Below are 20,765 nucleotides of genomic sequence, written 5' to 3'. Positions count from 1 at the left end.
CATTTGTATCAAGTCTAAGTATAAGTGACCACTTTCCAGTTTGTTTCACTAGAGCTGCCCGTTTTACAAAAGGTTTCAGAAAACACGCATCAACATCATACATTAAAATATAGGTCTTTCAGAAACTTTAATGAAATTTCCTTCTGCATTGATCTTAACAAGGTAAATATAAATGGGGTTGAACAAATTCAAGACCCTAATGAAGCCATGGAAGTTTTATATAAGCGACTGAATGACGTGTTGTCGCACATGCGCCACTGAAAGAAAAACAAATAAAATTTGAAACACAACCAGCCTGGTATACTGACGAAATTTGGTTGGCTATAAAAGAAAGAAATCGATTCAAAAAGCGTAAACAGTGGTCGGAATATAGACTTTCAAGAAATAATGTTACTCGATTAATACGTCAAACCAAGAAAGATTATTACAATAAAGCCGTAAGAAACTGTAAAGATCCTAGGGTGTTATGGAAGAACCTCAGAGAGTTGAATAATAATAATGACACTATTAACAATAATAGTATAATATTACCACAATACCTTCATACAAACGGAATAAATGTTGTTGGCGATGCACAAATATTAGATGTGTTCAATAAGCATTTTACTGACATATCCGATTGTATCAATAAATCAGTGTTCGATGAAACACATTTTTCAAAACTTGGTACCAAATTAAATAGTTTGCTAAAGGGTCAGTACTTTGATATATCTTACATCACCCCATTAGAGGTAAAAATGTATATTGATAAGCTTAATACGGTGAAAGCTACAGGATTAGATGGAATAGGGCCTAATATCCTAAAACAATGTGGTGATTGTATTGTTATACCACTAACGTCCATTATAAATAATAGCATACGGCTAGGAATATTCCCAGACTCATTAAAAGAGGCTAAGGTTTTGCCTATATATAAATCTTCTGATCGCAATGATACAAATAATTATAGACCAATTTCTATCCTTCCAACACTGTCAAAGGTGTTTGAAAGGCACTTGGCAGATCAAATCAAAACATTTTTAAAAAATACAAATGTCATACATGAATTTCAATCTGGGTTTCGAGAAAAACATTCTTGTCATACAGCGTTGATAAGAATAATTGATGATTGGATTGATGGAATTGACAATGGAAACTATGTAGGTGCTCTCTTTCTTGATTTACGAAAGGCGTTCGATCTAGTAGATCACCAAATACTTATACATAAATTGAAATTATACAACTTCAGTGATAATTCCGTCCAACTGATAACTTCGTATTTGAAAGATAGACACCAAATTGTAAAGTTTGGGGATTCCCAATCTTCACGAAGATGTATAAGGTCTGGAGTTCCTCAAGGATCCATTCTTGGTCCCATTCTTTTTCTTATATATATTAATGACATAACCTTTGAAATTGAAAATTCAATGATTGACTTATATGCTGATGATACTACACTATATGCAAAAAGTTCAAATACGCAGGAAATTGAACGTACGTTGCAAATAAATTTAGATATGGTATCGGATTGGTGCAAAGTAAACAACATGGCAATACATCCACAAAAAACTAATTGCATGTTGTTGGGTTCAAATGCAAAATTAAGAAATGCATGTGCACTCAATTTATTCGTAGACAAAGTACTAATTGAAAATGTAACTTTGAAGAAATTGCTTGGAATTATTATTGATTCATCATTGTCGTGGAATCTGCAAGTTGAATTTGTCTGCAAGAAAGTAATTGCAAAGATAGCCCTTTTAAAAAGACTCAATTATTTTTTAACAGATCAAATGAGACAATTGTTTTATAAATCGTATATACTTCCTATGTTTGACTATTGTTGTAGCATTTGGGGGAAAAGTAAGCAAACGCATATGAGAAGAATCACCTTGCTTCAAAAAAGAGCTGCAAAAATTATTCTCTTTAAGCCTATTAGAACGCCATCGCATGACTTATTTAAAAAATTAGAATGGTTCAATTTGAATACCGTTGCAGATATCAAACTGCTGTTATGGTATTTAAATCTATTAATAATCTTACACCGAGTTACATAAGAGACATTATTAAGATATCTAGCAACACAAGATATGGATTACGATCTTCCACGCGACAAGACATTGCTCACTTTTGACATAAAACACAATACAAGAAACACTCGTTTGCATGCTACAGTGGGAAAGTTTGGAATTTTTTACCAGAAGAAATACGTAAGTCTAACACGGAAAAGACATTTAAAACCCGCTGTAAGAAGTTCTATTTACATCATCAATCGCAAAATCCGTTGTAAAAATTATATGCATAATTCCATGCATACCACAGGTATAGTTTATACGTATGTATTTGTTGAGTAAGGTGTTAAATAAATGTGTGACTGTCCTACTTACTCAATTATACAATTTTGATGAGTTTTCTTGTTAACATTTAGGTACAAATTGATGTATTATTAAGCATTGATGTGTTAAATGAATGTTTAATATTCATGTTTCTTTATGTTTTCGTATTACATTTTAATACGTACCTTTCTGAAATCCCATTCTAAGCATTTTACATGTTAAAACGATCATTAATTCTAGTTATAGGCCATGACGAAAAAATGTAAATAATGTTTTTTAACAATATGTATTTTTGCGGTATTGTTCAAAATGTGTTTTCACATTTGTGTTTTGAGTATTAGTTATTTGCATCACATCTTATTTAGTGTGTGTATGCGTCTGTGTATGTTCTTTCAGATGGCCGCATTGTAAATAAGACATGTTATGTTTTTCATAATATGATGCCTATGTCTTAATGTGTTACCTTCTATAAATAAAGTTATTATTATTATTATTATTATTATTATTATTATAAGTGAAGTATAGTGCTCTGTAACCTACATTGACACGAAAATATGTGGCACACACATTGATATTCAGATTTCGCAGTTACCTCTCGTATGAACCATTTGTCTATTGTGTCCATTTTATAGCATGATCCTTCCGTTTTGATTGAAAGAACTTATGTTAAAAAAAATGCAGGTCTTTCAAAACAGTTCAGCGATTTCTACCGGCTTGCTAGTTTTAAAAGGGAGCGCCATTTTGAAAGGTTTGGTATAAAAGACTGGCCTGACCGGACCAATTCCGGAACAACGGCCAGTTATACCCTACCATTTTGAAAAGCTCTCCAAACTAATAAAAGAAATTCTTATATGTTTTCTTCGAATAAAACAATTTGTCATAAAAGAGTTGTTTTGTGCTTAATTTCTATAATTTATCGATCATGCTATAGATTGATACTGATTATATCACTGAAATGTTTTGGTAACGAGATTAAAGCGGGACGCACTAAAATGCGGTCTTTTAAGCGGACGATATAAAAAGCGTTGAATAGTGCGGACGACATAAACAAAGAAGGGCTGTGAAAACTGCAGCCAATAAAGACAAAAATGGAAAATTGATAAACATCTCAACATATCATCTATTGGGATACTGCGGAGGATATAGAAGTAGAACAAATATCTCTACACTTTATTTTTGGTCATTTATTCCTAATGCATCTGTTTGAATAGTGCGGCCTATGCGGGCGACAAAAAAATAGAACAAATCTCAAAATGTATTAATCTTGGTCATTTATTATTATCTTTATTATTTGAATAGTGAGGACGACAAAGAGGAAGAACATAACTCTTTACACTTAAATGTTGGTCATTAATTCCTAATACATATGTTTCAACAGTGCGGACGGCATAGAAATAGAACAAATCTCAACATTACATTTCTATGAATATTGCGGACGATATGAAAGTAAAAATTCTTTATCACATTATACACCTATTTAAATATTGTGTACAAGGTAGTGTGTAAACTTAATTATACTCGCACTAGGGCCTTACCTATTCGGCGAGTGTTCCGTTAAGATTGTTTGTCATTTTAGGCTTTTTAGAGCCTACATGTAGTGCACAGACAGAATGTTACCCTGGTTAGAGCTACCCTGGTTCTTTAACGTGCACCAGTGTATAGCACTGTCACACGGGACCACCATTCAACGTCGCTCCCGGAAGACGATAAGTATTTTTAGTGATGCGACGGGGAATCGAGCCTGCGACCCCTGGATTGATAGTCAAGTGTGTTACCACTCGACCACGGATCGATCTGCCACGATTATGGCCAATATATCTCAACCCATTAATATAGGCCAGTATACCATATATACTTTAATGGCTGATTAAATAAACAAGTCATAAAATACACTTATTGACAACCAGTTCGGTTTCCAAAAAAATAAATCGACAATTTTGGCTGCATATTTGTATTACACGCCCTTATCACAAAATCTCTTGCGAATAAGAATAAATTATATGTTGCATTTTTAGACTGGGAGAAAATGTTTGACCGGATTGACAGGGTTTTATTATGGAGAAAACTATTGTCTTCGAATATAATTACACATTTGTAAAAAGCCTACAATCTATGTATTCTGTTGTCAAATCATACATAAGATACAGAAATGAAAGGTCTCCTCCAATTAATTCTAACATAGGCGTCAAACAAGGGGACCCGGCTAGTAGCATTTTGTGTCTCTTCTTTCTTAACGATATCTTAGAAAGTATAAATAGCAACTTAAATGGCATATTAGAAATTGATGACCTGAAAATATTCATGTTATTATTCGCTGACGACGCGATAGTTTTTGCAAATGATCCTAAAACCTCAACAAAGAGTCGCCCAACATGCATCGTTTTCACTCCATAATTTATTTGTCGTTTACAATAATCTGGACCTTCCAGTTAGTAATAGGGTTGATTTTTTCGACTCGCTTGTTTTACCAACACTAAATTATGGGGCAGAAGTATGGGGCTACCATGAGGGACCGGATGTAGAAATTTTGCACTTGAAATTTTGTCGAAAAATATTAGGTGTGAGACGCTCTACCAATCGCGAAGCTCTGTATGGTGACCTTGGTCGAATACCGATGTCAATACACAGAAAAATACTACTAATAAAGTACTGGATAAGATTAATTACTTTAAACGAGAACTTCTTAATATATAAAACATATAATATGCTAAAAAACGATACTAATAATGAACTTAACTATAAGGGATGTAACTGGGCATTCAGAGTTAAACAGATTCTCTATGAACACGGGCTTGGCTATTTCTGGGAGAACCAGTTAAATATGTTTATCGATTTTAGTGTCATAAAACAGCGTACATGTGTATACTAGATAATTATCACCAAAGCTGGTATTCATCTATAAATAACTCAGGACGTCTTGAAACATATTGTCTTTTTAAACATACATTTCGGATACAAAATTACCTTTATGATGTAAAAGATTCAAAACTTAGAAAAGCAATGTTAAAATTTAGAGTTTCATCACATGATCTACAAATTGAACGTGGTAGGTACGTTAATACACCTAGATCTCAAAGATTTTGCATCTACTGCAACCAAAGAATGATTGAAAATGAATATCACTTTTTACTAATATGTCCGAAATACGCAGACTTAAGAGCCAAATGATATTAAAAGATATTACTACACGTGGCCAACAAAGCAAAAGTTTATTAATTTGTTATCTAACAATTCAATCTCTGATTAATCTATCAAAATTTATATACTATGCAAACATCTTAAGAAACTAATAAGTATGTTGTTGTTTGTATCCATAAACAAATGTTTTGCTCTTCTGTTAAAACAATTTGTGTCTAAATCCATGCCTTGCACATGTATGTATTTTGTATTTGCTATAAACATGTCTGATATGTTTAATGCAATAAAATGTTGAATTGAATAATGAATAAAAGTGAACACACAAAACAAAATATTAACCATAATATTACAATAAAAACAGAACAGAACAGAAAATTTATTTTGACTTAAGCATATAAACAGCTCATCGTCACATTACACAATATACACAATACGCATACACATACAAATAAACAATAAATAGATGAATAAATGCATGAATCATTATTCAGTTTCTATATACAGTGATAGAGAAAAAAGAACAACAACAGCTTTCATCTCGCCTTTAGATATCTGTGAGAGTGTTCACTCTCTACTCTCCATGGAGGAACGTTTAAGCAAATGTTAGGCAAGGGTACTTTAAAAGAATACAGTGGTTTGATAACGGTGCTAAATAGTTATAAGTGCAAAGATAACAGTACAAATACAACTAATCTTAAGACATATACAAAACACATGGAATAACATCCAGTACAAGGATATAAATATTTCTAGAAAAAGCATATATATGTATTCAAACATAATCATTTCTTTCTTTTAAAGCACATAAATAGCTAGTTTAACCAGAAGAGATTTATCATCTGTTTGCAGTAGAGTAATACATTTTTCCATACTTGGATGTCTTGAATAGTAATTTGGCAAATACCTTCTACGAATATCAGCATATAGTGGGCATCTTAAAACGAAATGGTACTCGTCCTCTATATCGTTAAGGCTGCAATAGGTACATTTTCTATCATGTCTTGCAATACCATTATGTCGACCAACTTCAATATTTAACCTATGGGAAGATAGCCGTAATTGTGCAAGCTCTTGTCTGTATTTGATATTGTCTAATAAAGAAATATATTTAGAAACTTGGTAATTACATTTAAATTCTTTATACATATTTAATGAACTACAGTTATCCATACCCACTCTCCATTCTGAAATATAAATATCTCGTAATCTATTTCTAAGCAGAGGTACATTGGCAGACATATTCACTGATTCGGGGAATAACCAAACATCATTAAAACCTGAGCGTTGTAATACATCTCGAACATTCGAGGCCCAATTTATGACAACAGGATTTAGTTCTACTTCACTCACTTCCTTTAAAATGATAGTTCTTAAATTACAATTCTTAGATTTGCATGTAAACAATTTAACAAAATATTTAATGCATCGTATGTATCTTTCAATATACAATGGGAACCGGCCCAGCTCGCTATATAGCGAAAGAGTATTTGTCGACCTTTTCACTTTGAGGATCCATTTACAAAACCTTTTTTGCACTTTTTCTTTTTTTGCTCCGATCCATAATTAAAGTATAGACATAACAGCATAAAGAATACACTGAGCACTGAATAAAATTGTGTATGTATTTCACCTGTGAATGTCCAACATGATGAAATTTATAAAAAAAAAATCACAAGCAATACATATCCAACAAGTGACACACATAATTTATAAACAGTTTGTTAGACACATTGTTATTGCAAACTATTTAATAGCGAATATGAACAGTATATGAGAATGATTTTACATGGACAAAATCATGCGTTTTATATACGTACACTTTTACAAACTGTAATTCCTGATAATAATATTAACTAATACCATCAAAGAAACATTTTAAAAATAATATTTAATTAAAATCACACACATTTGTCAACTAAATGTAAATGTATTTGTCAAATTATCAATTTTCATGAACAACTTTTCTAAAAGCAAACTTTCAATTTAATTGCTGAAATGATTTTGGGCTACATGTATGTATACAAAAATACCAATTTAATGCATCTTATTTCTATAAAACCTTATGGAATAAATTCATTCTTTGTCTATATTGGCCGCAGTTTTCAAAACCCTTCTTTGTCATCGTCGTCCGCACTATTCAACGCTTTCTATATAGTCCACTTAAAAGACCGCACTTTAGTACCATCCGATTAGAGCTGCAAACATGGCCGGACACAACGCTGGCGATCCGCTGGAGTGTTTTAGTGTTTGTGATTTTTCTGTACTCTGATCGTTAAAATTTAGATGGCATAGTTGTTCAACAAACTTTCATTAATCTTAATATTTTTTATTGATCTCCTTCAGCATAGAACATACGTACAATATTCAAAACACCGTCGCAGAGGAAAATGATGTTTACCTTTTTTTGTGGGTGGGGAAACGTCGAAAATCAAGACTATTTTTGTATAAAAAGAACTTAAATGACACATCTCTCAATTTTTTTTTATTGCATGGTAGACAGAAAATTATGTACCATTTAAAAGATAACTACATATATCTGTTATTCTTTTGAAATAACATGAACACTGTCCAATTTTGTTAATCTGTGACAGTGTTCACAGTGAATGTAAGACGAAGTGAACCACTTCCCAAGTGAACCAGGACTAAGTGAACCACTTGGTGAGACGCAGTGAACCATCTATATGTTATATAGGGAATATTGTTTTAATGTTATATTATGTTGGTGAGACGTAGTGAACCATCTATATGTTATAAAGGGAATATTGTCTTAATGTTATATTATGTTTCAGAGTTTATTTTCCTGGTTATAAATGATTTTATAGGTAATATGAATAAATTTTTAATCATATCAAAGTTTTTAATTATTAGAATTTTGTATTTTGATATAACAATGTTTTGAAAAAAGAAAAGAAAAATGAAAACAAAATACCTTTTTTATTCAAATTCTTAAAATGAAAATATTATCAATACATCCTACTTTGTTGAATTTACTTATTTTATTTAAGTTACTATCATAAAGTGAAAATCGGTACTATTTTAATTGTCATAAAGCTTAAAAGTCATGCCTTTTCAATTTCTAACAGCTTAATAAACATCTTAACGGTGTAGCAAATGTGTGAAGTCTTGCATTCAAATGGCGATAATTACTAGTTATGATCACCTTTCAGGCAGTGTGCCATCACACAATAGACACTAAATAATTCATATGTGGTTCACTTGGTCCTGAAATGGTACACTTAGACACTGGTTCACTTGTGAAATGGTTTACTTCGTCCTGCACCCGTTCACAGTTCATGCACCTTTCAAATTGTTCTTTTTCGGAATCATGGTACACAAACTGCATTTTTCTGCCCCTGGAGTGGAGTTAACCAAATTTGTTATTTTTATTCAAAATCCTTTGGATCTGACGCTGAGACATTCAACTTCTATCTCAAAGGTGTCCTGAAACTGCTCAGAGGCTTGAACACCATTATACATTAGAACCAGAAGCCATTTCCTGAAGGAGTTTGCAGCGGAGATATCTTGGGCTTTCATGCTAGTTTTTAATTCTCTTCACTTCTCCAAAGCCTTTGACATACTGTCACTAATGACTATCCTTGAAGATATGCAACTGTTGCATTAATGGGCACACCCTACATTTGATCCAGAGCTTCCTCAACTGCCCCGATCACTTCCTGACATCTTCCTCGACCATTTGCTCTTCCTTCTTTCCATGAAATGAACCCTGGGCCCCTCAGAGTGTTGTCACTCTCCTGCTTTTTCACAGACGAAAGTCTCCCCTACAGGTTGATTCAAACACACAGCAGGAGTTGACTGTACTTTAGGATGACCTTTACCATCTGCAGAAATCATGGAAGAAGGATTGACAGATGTCTTTTAACCCCCCCTTCAAATGTGAAGTTGTTCGGATCAACAAGAACCTCATTAAATAGCAGCTACACTATCCATGGCCATGATTTAGGCACATTCACATCTCATACATTGGTGTTACTTTCACAGATAACCCATCCTTTAATTCATGCATGTCATAAAAGACCATGAAGGCCAATGACTTTACTTGGACCATGAAACCAATAGGAATCTCCACAAACTTCAAGCATTCAAGCATGAAGCAGCTAGGTAAATCACAGGCAACTACAAGAATACCAGCATTAGCCAGATGAAATCCAACCTAAGCTGGTAACCTCTGCAGCAAAGAAGGTTAGGCATCAAACTGGTGATGATGTACAGGAATCACCTAAGGCCTCATCAATATGCCAAGGAATCTCCTTCAACCACTTACACCTACTGTCTGCGGCCACATCATGCAATACATTCTGTCTTTCTGCAGAACAGATGTTTATCAACACTCCATCTTTTTAGTTAGCATACGTCTGTAGAACCAGCTGTCAGATGTCATCGAACCTTGGAAGCCTTCAAGAACAGCCTGCCAATAGCTAATGTATGAACAGAGATTTAAACTGCTTTTATCATCTTTTATTTATGTGTTTCATGCGTTACATCATCCTTGTACATAATTTATATTCCTGCATATTATTTTGGAGAAGAAGGCAGGATGACTCAAGCATCATAATAAATCATATTGTGGTAAAATCCAGCCGAATTTCAATTCTACAGGTAGTTGGCAGTCTCACTTGGTCTGCCAAAATCTGCTGTTTGGCATCATTATGTTTTATCAAGAAGGAATGCTCTTCCTTAGTTTTATATTTGACCTTTTGATCGAGAAAAAGGATAAAGGAATCATTGTTCTTAATGATTTGCAGATTCCAATTGTTCTACACAAAGACTTGGACCGTGATGATGCAGGCAATCCTATGATAGGCCCTGATGGTAAACAGCGATACAGATGTGGCTTCCGTATTGGTGGTGGTATTGACCAGGATAACTCCAAATCACCTCAAGGGTACCCGGATAAGGTTGGTTCTGATTTTTATGTATTCCTAAAGGTATTTTTTCATTTCTTTTTCTCAAATATTTTATACTTAAAGAAGCACTCAATTAAATTGAAATCATATATTGATACACAATAAACGGAAGAAAATGGTTGAAGAGTGATTGCTTATGAAAATGTTTGTATCATTCTTTCTTTTGCCTTTGATAAACAAATGAATTTCATCATAGTCATACATGCTGTTGTTTTTTTTATTCCACATTAATTTATTAGTGCTTTATTATACCTTTCATGATTTGGGCATATGCATGTAGACTTTGTTAAGGGATAAAAAGTAAGGGTTTTTAATGGCTGGTCGAGGTAATTTATAAAATTATGTCATTTTAGGATGTGTGTTTTTTTATATAAATCATTGCTCATATAACTCCTTGGGTTTTTATACCCCTGAGAAATGAAACTTGAAGGGGGTATATTAGAGTCACCCAGTTGTTGGTCTGTCCGCTGGTGGATCAGCCAGTTGGTCTTTGGCAAATTTCCTTGTCTGGATTATAATTTGAAAACCACAAGATTGAATTTAATTAAACTTCATACCATGATAGAACATAATGGGAGGAAGTGCAGTGCACAAGAACATTAACTCTATTTTAGTTAATAACTGATTTATTGCCCTTCGTTAATTGTTCTTGTTTTATTCAGTATTGTGTTAACATGTTAAAGCTGCACTCACACAGATTGAACGTTTTGACTACTTTTTATTTTTTGTCTTGGAACGAGCCAATTTTTGCGGATATGCATGGAAACCATTTATATAAGAATGCTGACAAAAAAATTAGATCACAGATTTTTATATTTAAGTTCAAAAATTGATGTTTTATGCATTTTTCAAATGGAAAATCTGTGATTTGATCTTTTGTCAGCAATATTTTATCATTAGTTTACAGATATTTATGCAAAAATTTGCTCTTTCCAAGACAAAAACTGAAAAAGTTGTAAAAATGATTTATCTGTTAGAGTGGAGCTTTAACTTATTGCTTTTTGTATCCACAGTTGTTTGATTACATAACAAAGGTCTTTATCAACTGGGTTGCTGAAACAAGTCAGAAAAATACTTGGAATCGTATATCAAATACTGAATACTATCAGACAGGTTTAATGTACCAGTTTATTAATACTAGACAGATTTTGAGGACAAAAAGGAGCTTAAACTTTGACAGAATCTGGTCCATGTTTGGTTTTTGTATTTTATTTGCATCTTATTTTAGGGAGTGTATGTGACCTACATTCATGACAGTGGACCAGCTGCGAGATGTGGACTCCAGGTTCATGACAAGTTATTACAGGTATGGGATATATACAAACATCGAAATTATCATATCGCAATATAAGTTTTATACATGTAATAAAAATAAGTGATTGCCTGATTATCGAATATAATCGAATAATCATTGATTGGTGCACGACATCAGCGATAATCGATCATGATCAAGCATAATCAGTTTTCATCAGACTTTATTATTTGACTTAAAAATATTAAAATCTCTTGTATTATTTCACTTGTTAGATAATCAAATTAATAATCAAAATTAGTGCCATGCATGTACATGTTTACAAATACTAAATCATTCTTTAATTTATTCATCTGCCATTCAATACTTTGGGAAATTCTAGAAATATGCAAGTCATAATCATAAATGTTAATTTTCATACCAATATTTAACGTAAAAATTAAATGGTGGTAAATCATTATTTAGGATCAATTAGTTATTGAAAGAAGCTACTACACATTCCCAGCCCCTTTCTGACCTAGCACCCTGCCGTTTTTATATCCTATTAGGAGCACTGAAACATGATACACATTTGGCACAGACAATAACTCTGGTTATTTTTTTGTTTTCAGTATGTAAAATTTTCAGTGTTCTCTCCCTTTGTAGGTGAATGGACATGACTTTACTGTAGTGACGCACAAAAAGGCAGTTGAATACATTCAACGAAAACCTGTGTTAAATATGCTGGTGTATCGCCGGGGCGTTCCAGATCTTCAGAGGCAAGATGGACAACAGACACAATTCCAGTCATATTCCCAGCAAGCACAAGAATATCCTATTCATGGATAATATAAAACATAAGTATCGATCAGAAAAAGTAAAAAGTCAGCCAGAAGGACAGCAGGCATTGAAATAAATTTTCCGAAATAGCAAGATGGAATTTGAACACTACTTTTTATTTTGTATTTTTATTCATTTTTTAGCAAAATGACCTGTGTTAAATTTAGATATTGAACGAGCCCAACAAACACTTTACTATTGCAGGGCTTTGGGGCTTGTGCCAATTATAGCTTTTGCAAAATTTAAATGCAATGTACTAAGACTGTATTATGGTGTTGAAATATAACATGAAGAAAATAAATAATTGTAACGTTCAAATGTGTTTTTGCATTACTCATATGTACAATTTATGTAAAGTTTGCATTTTTATGTAGATAAGAACAGTTTTTCAAATTGTTAAATTTGACAGTGTTTTGATATATTTAAATGATTTGTTAGATTTATATGAAGTACGCATTTTCATGATATCATATATTTATGTTGGTGCTTTTGCCTTTGACATGCATATCTTTTATATTTAGGCCACACCAAATTTATATTTTCTCAGACAGATTTACTGTATCTATTCTTTTTTGAAATTGCTTTTTTTAAGCAATCAATTTTTTTTCAACCCCAAAATAAAAAAAGACCAAAATTTTTGTAAGTCATCTTGTTGGGCCTTGTAGCATGAAATAAAACAAAAACATTATTATATGTCTCTGACATCAGCTGGAAAACTGAAATAGATATCAGAAACTCAATAATGTTTTTTATGCCAAGTCGCGCAATATTATTTTTATTTTGATAATTTTTTAAAAGATTTCCTGACTATGGAAAGAAATGAGCATTAGACAGCGAATTGTGGACATATTAAACCTTATAACAAACATTCACATCAAAAATGATACTCCCAAACATAATATTAGTCTGGAAGTATTGATGTAATTCAATCGAAATAAAAAAATATATATTTTTGGTCATTTCTTCAATATATAAAATTAATAGTAATTGTTGAGCAATTTCTTTTCAAATGATTCAAAAATTATATTGGGTCTTGCGGTATCAGATGTAAACATTATAATATCCAGTCATTTAATGGACCTTCCACGTAAAAAGGTAAAGGATGCTCGGTAAAAGGTTTTCTTGTAAAAAACATCCAACAGCAAAAGTTACTGTAAAGGTGATTTACATTCCTTTATATGTCAAATGTATTTATCATTGTATCAAAAACTAACGATTATTCCTTTTACCACATTTCCTATGTTTACCACACATCCTATTTTTGTCGTGGTTTAAATACGTAGTTGTACCAAGGTATGAATGACGCTATACTTGTATAACTGTATACGTCAATAACATCTATTTTTAAATGTTTTATCTGTTAGCAGTTATATAAACACCGTGTCTACCTGGCTCATGGGAAGGGAAGCATATAACATTTTTAACCTGAGGCATTTACTTAAAATTACACCTAGAAAGAGGAGTCAAGTCATAAATATTCAGGATTAATATTGTAGATGATAAATTTTGTAGGAAGAAAAATATTTCCCCGGCCCCTGTTATTAAACAAAATTGAATAATTTCATTTTTTTCATTCGCTTACTCCATTATTCTTTTCTCAGCCAAAATCTGTTTGAAAAAAACATATAATTGGTGTGGCCCTATGTTGTTTACAAATGTTTTTGTTACCATATTTACATTGCATCAATGATCAGTTATAACTGACTGAGGATATACTTTATATTGTTGTAATATAATTGGTTTCACGTTTTTGAGACAAAAATTGTAGGTTTTTATAAGGGTTTAAAATTATGTCTATTTTTAGTTATTTTACAGTAGAAATCATGAAAACTTTAATAACATTAAAAAAAGATTTGATATTGAAATATTTTTGCCTATAAGGGCCCTTGCACAATATTTGTTACACTTGATAAATGCAAGCATTTTTTAATGCAATATTATATTTAACTCATTTGACCTAAGTGATAAAAATATAAAAAGCATATTTTGGCGTTTTTTAACAGAGGAATTGTGGCCACATCGTTTTTTGATTTAAACCTCATTTATAGAGGCTAATATTTTTTAACTGGACACAAATCATATTTTGTTTCTGTGTTGTGATCATTAGCGTCAAATGACTTAAACATAACGTTTATCAAAATTAAAAAATAATTTATTTTTTTGCATCAATCAAATGTAAGAGCTGAAATGAGAATGCTTTGATATTGTTTTAAAAAGCCTTGAAGAAATTACTTGTTTTGTGATGGGTGTATAAAATTGTTAGCTAAATAATCTTATTTTTTTTATCATCATCGTACATGTATATAGTATCGCTATGGTTGTGTAGACATTTTAGTGCAATAACGGGTTCAGTAAAAGGCTATAAACAGGTGCATGTAATATCTTCTATATTTTCTGAAACAGTAATAAATATGTCTTCACATTTTCGAATGATTTTGATTCTGTTAAATTTTAAAAAAATATCTGGTATACAATTTATTTTTGTCTTTTTGAACAGTTTTTTTTTATTTTTCAAATAATTGCTTGAGTATAACAGGGATTATTTTGTCTTACTTTAGTCATTGTTTATAGGTTTCATTGCCATTTTGAACAAACATCAATTTTTGAAATACTATTTACGGGGCACATTGTATTGTTTCGAAATTATTGTTACTTTTTCATAACCATTTTGAACATAATATAACACTTAGTTATGAAAGAATGTGTTGGGGCACAATGTTATTGTTCTGTATAAAATTTCTATATATCTGCACAATGAGGCTTTCAGCCATGGGACCACAAGGGAGTTGTCTCCCTTTGCCAATGTTATGACTTACTTTTCTGCTTGAACAGAAAGTTAATTCTTAAAATACCAATGTTGGAGCAAAAGATATTGTTGGGAAATTGTTCTCACCTTTTCAACACAATTTTAAACAAATGTCAACTTATAAAATAATGTTTTTAGGCAATAAGTTATTGACTTGGTTGAAATTTCTATACATATGCAAAATCATTTTATTCCCCATTTTAAGTCAACTCATGCAATGATAGTTTTCGGGCACAAAGTTTTAGTTCTTTTTAAAATTATACATATCATGCTTTCATTCACTTAAGTGCTTTGAGTCTACATTTCCATTGCAATTTTAAACAAAAGTCAACTTTAAAAATAATAATTTTGGAACATAATGTATTGTTTTCTATATCAGTAAAATCATGCTTTGAGCAGTTTCAGCAGTCAATGGGACTGTAATTGAGTTGTCTCCCTTCACCAAAGCTGTGATTGGAACACTTTGATCTAGCCATATTTAAGAGAGATTCTTGTATCTTGTATCTTTTGATTGGAACACTTTTTGATGCAGCTCTATAACTGACTTTTCTTTACAAAATATAATTTTTAAATTCCAATTTTGGGGCACGGTATATTGTTTTTAAATTGTCTTTACTTGTTAAACACAATTTTGAACAAATATCAACTTATGAAATAATAGTTTTTGGGCTCAAAATTATTGTAATGTTTTAAATTTAGATATATATGTGCAGAATCATGCTTTCATGCACTAACATTCTTTGGGTTAACACTTTCATCCTCATTTTGAGCAACAGTCAACATTTAAGTAGTAATTTTAGGGGACCATAATTATGTGAGTTATTTCCCTCACCATTGTTGTGATTGGAATACTTATAAGATTTGCCCTAATATCTCAACCAATCTTAATTCTCATATAATAGAATTTAGCCCAATACATTTTTTTTTTATGTTTTTGTGTTTGAATAAATTGTAAGATATTCCCATTTTTAGTCTTTTTAAGAATTTTGAGTGTTTGAATGGAAATTACCTTTACAATTATCACCATAAACTATTTTTATTTGGTAAAATTAAGTTTGTTAGTAATTTGGTTAAGTTTAAAAAAAGATATTTGAGAGTGAAATGCTGAAGATTTTTCAAGATATTGGGGGCTTGTAAGTTAACTTCTTGACATATGTAGTATTTGACAAACTTTCATACCTTTTATGGGGCAGGTAGCCCTCTGATGTCAACCATAATTGTTGTTTTCCTGTTTGGTTGTGAATCTTTTTTTTTTTGCCAGTATAAAAGTTTAAAAAAAAGTCTGGGAAATGAAAATAAATCATAAAGTTGCTTTTTTTTTATGTCCCTTTTGTACGTTATGACTAAAATTCTTTAATGAAATGCAGACTAGGGGATCTATTCATATAGCATCACATTTAAGATATTCGTTGTTAATTTTTTTTCATTTAGTTGAAAATGTTCAAAAGAAAGTCCCTGGCTGTATTTCAACATATAGGTAGTATTGTTTGCAATTTGGTATCGTCCAACATTGCTCTATAATTATTGCCGGAAAATTTATCTGCTTAGTGCCATTCTTAGTTACTTTGTTTAGATTGTCTTTTACACTGCCACTTAACTATTCACTAGCTTTCTATGCTTTAAATATATTGTCACGTAAATAGGTGATCAATAAAAACTTGTTTGTTTGTTGTGGCCTGATATGCCCCAACTCTTATTCGTTATTGTCTTATATTTAGCAAGTCTGTTTTTAAGCAAGAGCTTTGCGTGAGGTCCATCTATAAACAGTTGCTTGTGAACACAACACAATCTTTAGTTTTGATTATATCTCAATCATACTCCTACAGTTGTAAGATATCCATGAGAGCTCCGTTCCTTTCTGCAACAACCCAGATCTGTATATGCATGACTATATTATCGCCCTTGTAATGCTGCAGCCCTAGCAAAAGTATTCTTCAATAGACAACATTGTAAAGAAAGCTGTCTATTATTGTAGGATTTCTCCCTCTTTGTAAAATATGGTTCACTGACTGCTTCCCTTTGAATGGAATAAAATAAGTCATGCCAGTAGAGCATAGGTCTTCGTGGGCCTCTTGTTTATAAGAAATAATGTCAGGCATTGATTTTGTTAGCTTAATTGTCAAGGTTATTGATGTACATTTTTTTAAAAGCCTTTGCCATCAATCAAAACATTAAAATGAAACTTGGTACACATGTTTTTAGAGACAACACATACATGTTAAGCAAGACCCATAACTCTGTTGTTTTTGCTGGTAACAATTAAATCATCATTCAAGATACTGACACACTGAAATATGTTTGGGAAAGGCCACTATAAACAAGCAATCTTTTTAGAGATGGCCTTATTTCCTGGTTTTCTTGCATTCTTTAATGGTATTTTATATTTATTATGTCGCATACTTTCTTTATTGCCACAGATAAAAAAGACAGACTTAAGCGTTAGAATGCAAGTGCTTCAGAAGAGCTGTATAGATGTGTTTTTTCACCTTCTCTTTTTTAAGTTTGTTTTATTTGTGTTCCAAGAAAAAGTTAAGAAAGTATAACCATAGCTCTTTTGTCGGCAGCGATGGTTGATTCTCTCAAGAACTTCAACATTTCGCAACTACTAAAAAACATTCAATAAATTTGTATGAAAATTGGTGCTTATTATACAATGGCATTATATGTTTGTGGAATATGACCCCATGGGTCTAGCTTGTGTTATGTTTATGATGGTTGGATGGATTCTATGAGAGCTTGGCTCCTTTTTTAAGCCAGCCAGATCACCCTGGGCATCATGGCTCTTGAAATTATCAAAATTGCTTTTGTTGCCAAGTAAAAAAAAATACAGTCCAAGGGAGACAACCTGTATTCAGTTAAAAACAAAACGATGAATAAAAGAACAGAGATGAAAAGTACAGTTAAAGAGAAACAACCTGTACTGACTGTGTGCAGTTGGTTTTCTCCCTTGCCTTTGTGAACTAACAGTATGTTGCCTATTACCCATACATACATGCTCTGTATTGAAAATGACCGCAAGAGTCATGCCAGTAGAGCATGTTTATGTAATATGATTGGAATCGGCAAGTAAAATTATGCACAATTGTAATCACCTGCAGCCAATTGTATAAAACTTGGTTAAGTTGTCCACAGGTTATAATTTGGTTAGTTTGTACAATTAAATGATTTGATTGATTGAAATTACATCTTGGACAAGTATTGACCAATCATAAATAAATTCGGCTTACTTTGACTACCCACTTTTATACAATTGGCTGCAGTTTGCCATTTACAAAGTTGAATAAGGCGTTTTTGTTGGTACCCAACTAGTATCAGTTTAGGTTTCAAGGGGTTGGGCCCTTTGGAACTTGTTCCGACAGTTTTGCTTGAAGTAACAAACAAATGGTTTTGTGTACAGTTTCAACAACAAAAGTGGAATCTTTGCATGTAGCCATTATTTCTGAATTTCTTCATTGCAATGATACCGTAGATGGTTGTTTGGCTGTTTTAACTAAATGGTGTTTCAACACACGTGTAAGATCTCTGTCCACCATGTTGTTTATTCAAAGTAAACTAGTTATTGGATGGAATGAACCAACGATACTGCCTTTGGAGGGGGTTTCCATAGTTTTAAAAACACGTTTGGTTTTCATAAAACAAACAATAAAAGTAGTTATCATTTGAAAGTGTTACAACAAATACACAGTTTGTGAAATGTATATAAAACCAAAACTTAAGTCTTTAACCAACAAAAACGCCTTAATTCACTATTAAACAGACCACCCACCATTGGCTTACAGAAGACTGCTTTATTGATATTGGTTGTAAATAACAATTTTCGCACATGTTAGGACTAAATAGATTCTGGTGTTAGATTCTGAAAAATTTGTCTATGCAATTAATACTGGCATTTCCATTTACAAACTGTGAAAATATATTGATATATACTATGTCTTCCGCTGGTAATGAGGTCACCTACTTATATAACTGCTATACAAGAATCATGGCTTTGCTTAGAAAATCTCCATCTATAATGAATTGATTCCGAAGGTGTGATATAAAGATAAATATACCTGAGATTAGTTGTTCTATAATGTATCCTATATCAAACAGCGTGTACAAAGGGTTCATTCCAATCCCATGCACTGAGCGCTCCCGGGGGGGGGGGGGGGGATAAAGCAAATGGAATAATGATCCTTCTCCAAAAATGAGAGCATAGTTCTATGTTGTTCCTTTGCAGTTATGAGCACTTCATATGCCCGAGGCGCGTGATTGGAATGTAACCGGAGTTTTCACTGTTGGTTGCATGATCATCATTACAGCAAACTCCATGGGGCCTAGTTCAAATATTTTTTTTAGATTAACTGGTTTACAAGTGAGTCATTGGCAATAAGCTGTGTTCATTGGTTAATACAAAGATATCTGGCTAAATCAACTACCGGGTGTAAGGGCCTCAAATTTTTGTATCAATGATGGGTGAAATACATCTTATCCATGAAACTGTATTTGTCTGGAGGTTTCCTGGGTCAATTTCAGGCCCCGATTTTAGAAAACTTCTAAAACTCAACAGGTTTAAGTTGCTTATTTCAATTAGCCAAAATATGTACTTAAATTTGATTTTTACCAATGAAAATATGGTTTATTGTGGTTTTCATAAAGATTATTCCTAGTTAAAGTCTTTAAATTCTTACTGAAGTAAATATTCAATTTCAAGAAAAACAAGAAATGTGATTTAAGCTTAATCCTATTTTAAGGGTCTTGACAAGTTTTAAAAAATTGAGACCAGTTGATTGAATAAACATATCTTTAAAGACATCGCTTTTTTAAAGTTGTGTTCCGCACTTTTTAAAACTTGTGTTCCGCATTGCAGTTCTCTCAAATAGCATTGCCGTCGTAACACGCCCTCGATTCTTTATTTTATGCTCCCTTTTTTTCATGCTGGATTTGTCATTAAACTCGTGCACATTATGATTCACCAAGCTTAACAGAATATCTTTAAATGGGCTTAATTTAATGCATTAAACCTCTTCATTGTAAATGTTATCTGTGTCTTTAATCATTTTATGGCCTTAATATTGGAAATTCATGTCTTTTAGTCGAAATCAGTTACTTTCAGCGGAAGATAAACAACTTTTATTTCTCGATCAGCATGTCAGAGCTATTGAACAACATTGAATGTGCGTAAATTGAAGTGATAAAAGTCTTAAAATTTGACAACATTGAATGACAATGCCATTTTCAAGGTTTAATATTACACCACAAACTGAATGAACCTTTATTATAGAATACGATCTAATCAGCTAATTTGCAATTTTTACGAATTTGCAGACTTAACACGGAGGCCTAGGACGAGAAAAGTTAATATTTGGTTCGGCATGTATTTTTACATTGAGAAGGTAGCATAGGTTTAATATATATATATATTATAATATTTACTTATTTTGCTGATTGTTCACAACCGTGTTTAAGTTAACAACGTTGTTAACCTCATTGTTGTTAACTTCCAAATCGTTACTGCTCTGGAAGTTTAAAGG

At 32.2% G+C, this 20,765-nt stretch overlaps 2 protein-coding genes across 2 annotated transcripts in view; one reads left to right on the top strand and one right to left on the bottom strand.

Moving 5' to 3' along the window:
• The window catches only part of LOC128212771 (nucleoporin NDC1-like), a 30,901-nt gene extending 27,818 nt beyond the window's left edge, over positions 1 to 3,083 (bottom strand). The window contains exon 1 of the mRNA XM_052918075.1: positions 2,905 to 3,083. Within this exon, the coding sequence (XP_052774035.1) occupies positions 2,905 to 2,937 (33 nt within the window). The 5' untranslated portion in view covers positions 2,938 to 3,083. The remainder of the gene's footprint in view (positions 1 to 2,904) is intronic.
• Positions 3,084 to 7,642: 4,559 nt separating this feature from the next.
• Positions 7,643 to 19,304, top strand: LOC128213466 (tax1-binding protein 3 homolog). Its single transcript, XM_052919191.1, has 4 exons — positions 7,643 to 7,695; positions 10,214 to 10,366; positions 11,604 to 11,681; positions 12,273 to 19,304. The coding sequence occupies exons 1-4, from the start codon at positions 7,654 to 7,656 to the stop codon at positions 12,453 to 12,455; spliced, it is 456 nt and encodes a 151-aa protein (XP_052775151.1). The 5' UTR covers positions 7,643 to 7,653; the 3' UTR covers positions 12,456 to 19,304.
• The last annotated feature ends 1,461 nt before the right edge of the window (positions 19,305 to 20,765 follow it).

This window comes from Mya arenaria, chromosome 13 (assembly GCF_026914265.1).
Source record: "Mya arenaria isolate MELC-2E11 chromosome 13, ASM2691426v1".
Classification (NCBI taxonomy): domain Eukaryota; kingdom Metazoa; phylum Mollusca; class Bivalvia; order Myida; family Myidae; genus Mya; species Mya arenaria.
The sequence above is the reverse complement of the archived record's forward strand: the minus strand, read 5'-3'. Positions and strand labels throughout refer to the sequence as shown.

What these genes read in the sequence shown, in the direction of transcription:
- LOC128213466 (XM_052919191.1), top strand. Translation starts at nt 7,654, where the DNA reads ATGGCCGGACACAACGCTGGCGATCCGCTGGAGTGTTTTAGT. An exon ending in CTCAAGGGTACCCGGATAAG is followed by an intron (nt 10,367 to 11,603) that starts GTTGGTTCTGAT and finishes ATCTTATTTTAG; the next exon opens with GGAGTGTATGTGACCTACAT. An exon ending in TTCATGACAAGTTATTACAG is followed by an intron (nt 11,682 to 12,272) that starts GTATGGGATATA and finishes CTCCCTTTGTAG; the next exon opens with GTGAATGGACATGACTTTAC.